The 7,500-nt window shown below is 43.4% G+C and overlaps 1 protein-coding gene across 1 annotated transcript in view; it reads right to left on the reverse strand.

The window, feature by feature from the left end:
* nfic (nuclear factor I/C) overlaps nucleotides 1-7,500 on the reverse strand; it is a gene marked incomplete at both ends in the record, with an annotated part of 50,047 nt that overhangs the window by 12,110 nt on the left and 30,437 nt on the right. Inside the window, one exon of the mRNA XM_083647998.1 lies at nucleotides 2,432-2,506. Within this exon, the coding sequence (XP_083504124.1) occupies nucleotides 2,432-2,506 (75 nt within the window). The remainder of the gene's footprint in view (nucleotides 1-2,431; nucleotides 2,507-7,500) is intronic.

The raw sequence follows: 7,500 nt of genomic DNA on the forward strand, positions 1-7,500 counted from the left end.
TTTTTTTTATACAACCTTTTTCACGTACACATTAACCCTGAGGAGTAGCCGGATTGGGCCAATTTTCGGAAATATCGCGATATTCGGAAAATATCGCAATTTTGAAAATGACATTTCAGAGTCTGCAGCGGGCTCAGTTTTAAAGCTAGAGTGAAGTGTCTGGTATCATATGAAACTATAAGACCTAAGGCATAGTTTGATACCAACCATGTCATGCTAGCTTGTCCGTCCACAAGGTGGCTAAATAACACTCCAGAGTCATTTTGGCGAGAGAAAAAACATTTTCAAGGGGGGCCTCTTTTTCACAGCCTAATGTTGGCAGGTGTGTGTGGGCCTTATGTTGTTATTTAGCCTTTCTGATGCTATTGCACGGTTAAATCAGCAAATTTCATTTTATGGGGGGGGGGGGGTTAAGTATTAGAAATCATGAATAATCAGTGCACTGTAATGGATGGAAATATTATTATTATTGTACAGTATAATGTATATAACACTAGATAGACTAAATCTCCTCCTGAGGAGCATGCCCCCGGACTCCAGTAGTCAAATGCAGGAAATTTGTTCAAAAGTAATCCAAAAGTAACGGAAAGTAATCCATTACATTACTTTAATTTTGTGATACTTGGATTACTGTACATTACTGATTACCATTTTTAACAACATTTGTAACTACGGTAGTAATTGTATCGGATTACATTTTTAAAGTAACCCGCCAACCCTGAGCAAGACAACACTGTAAAAGTACATGGATCTCAGTGGGATTTAAAAATATTTATACACAGTTACTGCCATGTTACCCAGCACCTACCTACAGTAGGACAGCTAGAGACCAGTGGGCGAGTGTGTTGTATAACACTCACACATAACCAGTGTTGGGCAAGTTACTTTTAATTAGTAACTTAGTTACAGTTACTAGTTACTGCTCTGAAAAGTAACTCAGTTACTTTAAGTTACTCGTTACTGTCCAGGTAACTTAGTTACTAGGAAAGTAACTTTTGAGTTACTTTTTTTTTTAACTCTCAATTCTCTTATTAATGCACACACATTATTTTGGGGTTGCTGTAGCACAGTGTGGGACAAGACAACATTGAGGCATATTTATTATTGCCTTCAAAAAGTAGCCAGTACACTTTTGGCACTGTATAATTAACAACTGTATCAGTAGTCTATAATATCCTGGCTGAACAACATAAACACTGTGGTTACCGTTTGTAAAAGCGGAGTGACAGTGAGCAGCAGAGCCCAGCACTGCCTGCAGATAGGGACAGAGCAGAGCCCCAAAGCAGCCGCTCGTCGCGGCTGCCTTTAATAGCAGTTCATCTCCAAAAGGCAGCTGACTTGCAGGCATTTTTTCCCCATTTCATGACCAAACAACGTGAAACACACCGTGAACACCCTCCAACGCGAGGGGAATCTGTAAGCGAGAGACGAGTGCTGTGCTTGCCTGGGTGCAGCAGGACACTGGTGACAGACAGCCTGAGAGAAGCGAGGAGGAGAGGGCTCCATGCTGCTGACTCGCCGAGCGGTGTGAAGTGAACACCGTTACCGTACACAACACAGCTCGCGCAAAATGACCCGTTTCACTATCAGAATTTGGTCCAGTAACATTAGAAAGTATAGAAGTGCCGCACGATTAGCCTACTTCCTCATCAGACCGCCGTCAGACTCGCATTTTCCTCTCTACCCTCGCTGCTGTAGGTCCCGCACAGAATCGTGGAGTAACGAGTAACGAGCCTGTTTAAACCGCAATAATTGTAAGTACGTTACGTTACTGATGAAGTAATTCGTTACAGTACTCGTTACCGCAAAAAGTAACTTAGTTACTGTAACGCGTTACTTAATAACGCGTTAGTCCCAACACTGCACATAACACAATATGCAACAGCAATATTATACTTTACTATTGGTGGAGAAATGTGTATTGTTGTCTCTTCTCCAATGATTTCTCCGTGCATGATTGTTGAATGTAGGCACGTAATGAAAGGAGCTCTTTGATTCTTGTCGGTTACAATTTTAGCAATCTGCTGCTGCCTCCCTTTAAATAGCCAGAGGGCGAGAACATGAACCAGAACAGTTTGTCGTTTTGGACAAAGGAATGAGACAACAAACAGGACTGAAACATCCTACAGCTGTCGCACCTCCTCACCAGTGATACCCTGCTGAGGTTCTGCTGCTTAAGTGGTCCTACATGGATGGAGAGTTTGGCAGCTGGAGGGGGCGCTCAAATCTAATCGGAAATCAAAGTGAATCGGGACCTTATGAATGGGAATCGAATCAATTTGGGAAATACCCACCCTTAGTGGTAAATACGAGCTAAGGCAAACCCTGGTGTGTGTGTGTGTGTGTGTGTGGGTGTGTGTGTGTGTGTGTGTGTGCATGTGCGTGTGCGTGTGTGTGTGCGCGTGCGTGTTTGTTTTATCCTTTATCTTACCCATGGTGGCGGTTCGACTGTCCTCCTGATCAGATCCCACCCCTGTACGACTGGGACTGCTGGTCTGCTCTGCCTCTGGAGAGAGAGAGAGAGAGCCAGCGAGAGAGAGAGAGAGAGACAGAGACACAGAGAGAGACAAAGGAAGATAAATTCAATAAGTCTAGCATATAGATACAAACAAGTGTGGTGAGGCAAAGAAAACCCAGAACACACCAGTGTGACAGCACAGATTTCAGATTGTCTGTGAACCTAAACTGAACATGTGTTTGCCAGCTGACTTGTTAGTCAAGTCGTCTTTTACATACTTTGCTGTCTGTCAACAGGCGGTAAAAATCACAAGAATGATTTGTTGTAATATAACTGACTTTATAAATAGTAACATGAATAAAGAGAGTTGTAGCTGTGTGCCACAGTTATCTGGATGTCCCATGTTTAGCGATAGGGCATGATCTAAATGAGAAAAACTTACAAAACCTTACGTATTGTCCCTTTAAATAGAGAGCCAAAGTGAAACGTCACTTCCCGCTTTCTCCCTGTACCAGCGCTGAAAAATATATGAATGGCGGTGGACAGAGAAATAACGTTACTTTTTTGATCCCGTTTGAATTGTGCCACGGGGTGCCAACGTTAATTTTGTATTGATATTTCAGGAAAAATATCATGATATATCGCCATATCAATTTTTTGCACAGCCGTCTGTTCAGTGACACAATAAGAATACTTTTTATTTCAGTGCGTTCAATAAGACACTCAACATTCAGTAGTTTTGACTCAATTTTTGCATTATGTTATCAATATAAAGTGATGTACATATTATTACACTACCTGGGTGGTGCACAGCGTGTTGTATTTTCAGCTCTATTTTTAAATTTTCAGTCAATTATGTAGACTCTACATAAGTGAGAGTATTGCAATATATCTCAATATGTATTGTATCGCAATGTATCGTGATACAATGGTATCGTGACCCATGTATCGTGATACGTATCGTATCGTGAGGCCCTTGCCAAGACCCAGCCCTAATGCTCACTGGCCAAAAGGTGGCGTGGTGGGCATGGCCAATCACAGAAAGGTGCCTAACTACCACACGGATTCACGTAACACCACAAAACTTTGTAGAAAAGTTGGCCATGGGTCAAGGAGGAAGTGATTAACTCTCCATGCTCACTGGCCAAGAGGTGGCGTGGTGGGCGTGGCCAATCACAGAAAGGTGCCTAACTACTAGGGGTGGGGGGGAAAATCGGTACACCACAGTATCGCGATATTTTGCCTGACGATATTGTATCGATATTTGGACGCCAAGTATCGATATTGCAAAACATTTTTTTTTTTTTTTTTGCAGGCCATGCCAGGCCACCGGGCTACTATAAACTTTAGTTCCAAGGCCAGCAGTAAACAAACGGTAGCATATTTTCATTTTGTTTTAACAGTAACAGTTTTGTCATAAGTCATTTACAAATTCCCCAGTTACTGAATGGGCTGCACAAAATGTTTTGTGTAAGTGAAGTGAAGTTGCAAAAACTACATAAGTACAGTAGTCCACACACACATCCAGTTAAGGTGGACTGTAAGTAGACTGTAACAAACAGTTCAGTTTGTCAGGTGCATGCAACTATGACATGACTTTATGAAAGTTGTTGGTCTGTCTACTTGACAATGTTGCTGCAATAAAATGGTTGAAGTCAGATGTACAGACTGAAAAATTGTTCTTATATAAACCAGATGTTGACAAAGTTTTCCTTTGGGGACATCATTTGCAGTTGAAAAAGTAAGAAATCGCAATATATCGAAATATCGCAATATCGAAAATATCGCAGTATCGCAATACTATCGTATCGTGACTCAAGTATCGTTTCAGTATCGTATCGTGGGCATCTGGTGATTCCCACCCCTACTAACTACCACACGGATTCACGTAACACCACAAAACTTTGTAGAAATGTTGGCGGAGGTATGCACTCTATCTACCAACTGCTCTCTAGTTCTTGTTTTTAGGTCAATTCAAGCTAAATACATACATGAACTCCAATAATGATATGAACATGAATAGACCGATAAATGGCCATGTTAATATGGTAAACATCTCAAAAGAGGCTTTTTACGTGACTGCAGTGATGTGCCAATGCACGTCTGGCCTAATTTGTCTTAAAGCCCCAATCAGTAAGATTTTTGACATTTTTTACTGTAATATAAGAGCTTTTTAGTCTTAGGACATGGTAGATTGACTTGTAATAGGGAGACTCTCGACTTTATTTATCCCACACCGCCCTCCATTGGCCAGCCCTGGGACTAAGCAAGTTGTCTGCCACGTCCCGTGTCAATAAAAAAAAGAAAAGAAAAGGATGCGCGCATGCGCTGTACAGCGGAAGCGCTGTCTTCATGAAAACAAGGAAGTAACTCGATTCGGATTTGCTACGAAAATGATGTTTCACAGAACTATGGATTATTATTTCATCACGTGGTGATTACCCGATGTCACAACATGTACATAGAGCTTTCTGGCGCTGTGTTTTGTTGACTTTGAACGGCGATATCGTTATCGATACTATTGCACCCAGAGGGCGCAGTTTCTCCAATAGCAAAACTTGGAAAACTTACTGAATGGGGCTTTAAAATACTGAGAGGGGAAACTCAGTCAAAGTTCCTTTTGGTTCTTAAACAGATACTGCATGTAGAGAGAGAATGCCTTTTTCTAATGAGCAGCTTTTCTTTTGTCCATGACGCATTGTTCTAGCGGAGACTTTGGTGTTGTTAAAGGGTCCAGTCAGAGCTGCTGCTGCTGCTGCTGTTGGTGCTGTGAGAGAGGGCTTCTCTCTCATTGGTCGGTTGAAAACTTTTGTATAAACATATTTAATGCGACTAGGACTTCAGTCCAAAAACAACTGGAAGAGAACGCAGTGTTCACATCTGGTTTTTATATTGTGGTTTTTCAGAGCTGTAGAACTCGAGCTCAGCAACAGAGAGAGAGAGAGAGAGGCAGCAGCAGCAACATGGAGGGAAAAGCCAGTGCGAGACGACAACAGCCGTGATTGGATGTGGCAAGAGACCCACAGTGAGGTCCCTTCAACAGTGGACGGAGGACGAATGGAGGACAAACAGGACAAACATGATCACAACAGGCAGCTTGGGGGACATAAAGGTTCTTATAGCAGGATGAGTTGAGAGACGGAGCTCCTCCCACTCTGGCACGCACCACAGAGTCAAGACTGTGTTTCTAATATTGTGGTTGTGGAGGCAGCTGTAACGCAGCAACGTGCAGTCGAGATGAGAGCTTTAAAAAAAGGATATACTGACATTTTCTTCAAAGTCATTGTTTCAAAATAGGGCCCTGGGACTATTCATTTCCAATGCAATCAATTCAAAGTGTAAATAGAAACTGCGTTTAATTTGCGCCTGATAGATAATTAGTTGTATTTCTTTTGAATAGGCTGAATATGCTAATTATCATGTGGTTATTAGACAGTCGGCATGTAAATGAAGTAAATCCACTTCTTTCAACTGAAAGCGATCTGAACACCGTGTTGGATCCTGCTGCACCTCTATAACTAATAACTGGGTGACGTGTTGATCTCTCACTATTTTAACTACCTGGAAGTTATTGTGGTATTATTAAATATGGAACTGATTACTTTCAGTTTCAGTCATTGATTACTTTTCATTGCTTGTACAGTATGTGTTGATATCATAATGGTTAGCTGAAGCCTCTTACCAGAGACCATAATAGTGTGTGAGCCATGATGCCTTAGCTTCCCTTTAGTATTTCCCTGATGGAAAAAGCTCCTTGCTGTTAGCCTGGTTAGAGAATCAGATCTAGGTCTTCCCTCACTGTTTCCCTGCTCTGCAAAACTAAAGCAGCAAAGCTAAATATAACCTGCAGGGAGCCCACATCAATACTCACACTGCTGAGACAGAGACTGACACACAGGCACAGGCAGGCACACACGTGCACGTCGTACACACACACGCACACACACGCACACGCACGCACACACACACACACAGGCACAGGCAGGCACACACGTGCACGCGCACGTCCTACACACACACGCACACACACGCACGCACACGCACGCACACACACGCACGCACACACACACACACAGGCACAGGCAGGCACACACGTGCACGCGCACGTCGTACACACACACGCACACGCACACACACGCACGCTAGGGCTGGCACGGATCAGAAAACCCACGGATCGGATCGCGTGACGGATTTTGAGCCACGGATCACGGATTTTTCGGATCAGCAAAAAAATATATATATCAGATTTTTTCTCTCAAAATTAGATTTTCGATTAGATTTTTTTAATACTATTATAATTCTCTAACCATTTGTTGCCCTGCACAGCTCAAAAAATATTTTTTTCTCATAAGTGACACAATGTATGCTTTTACTCTGAAGGCACAACAACCCAACTTCCTGTTTTAGGTGGCACTGCTATGCCTAACTTCGTGGCTGTTGCTTGCACCAGTCACATGACACGGGTACAGACCTACAGACCAGACCAGGTCAGTCTGGAAATATAACGTTGATGCTACGTTAAGCTACTCAGTGGCCCCACGTGTTGTTTTGTTGTTAGGTGTCCTAAGGCAACATTTCACCCTCCGGTGATAATGTGTTTGTGAAACGTGTGCGCGTGTGTGTGTGTGTGTGTGTTGTGGCTCTCGTTATATTGTGCAGCCCGCAACACGCTGATCGCATTCCTGTGCTTTTTCAGAGGTGTTGAAATAAGTTTGTGTGACGCTGTCTTTAGTAGCCACTAGCCACAGCCTTCAGAGAGACTTTACAGCAGCGACAAGGGATGAGGAAGCTCACTTGTGCTTGCCATGATTATGCCTGTCTGTGTCTGGCTGCGCTGCAGGCGTTCTCATACACTAACGTTAAACGTTAAATTAAACGAAGGGGGGCGGGGGGGGGGGGGGGGGTCCGCGGACAATTGACATTCCGAACCGCGTTCCGAACCGTGGGGGCTGATCCGTACGGGTCACGGATTATCCGTGATCCGTCCCAGCCCTAACGCACGCACACACACACACACAGGCACAGGCAGGCACACACGTGCA

This window comes from Poromitra crassiceps (genome assembly GCF_964638095.1).
Source record: "Poromitra crassiceps genome assembly, chromosome: 12".
Lineage (NCBI taxonomy): Eukaryota > Metazoa > Chordata > Actinopteri > Beryciformes > Melamphaidae > Poromitra > Poromitra crassiceps.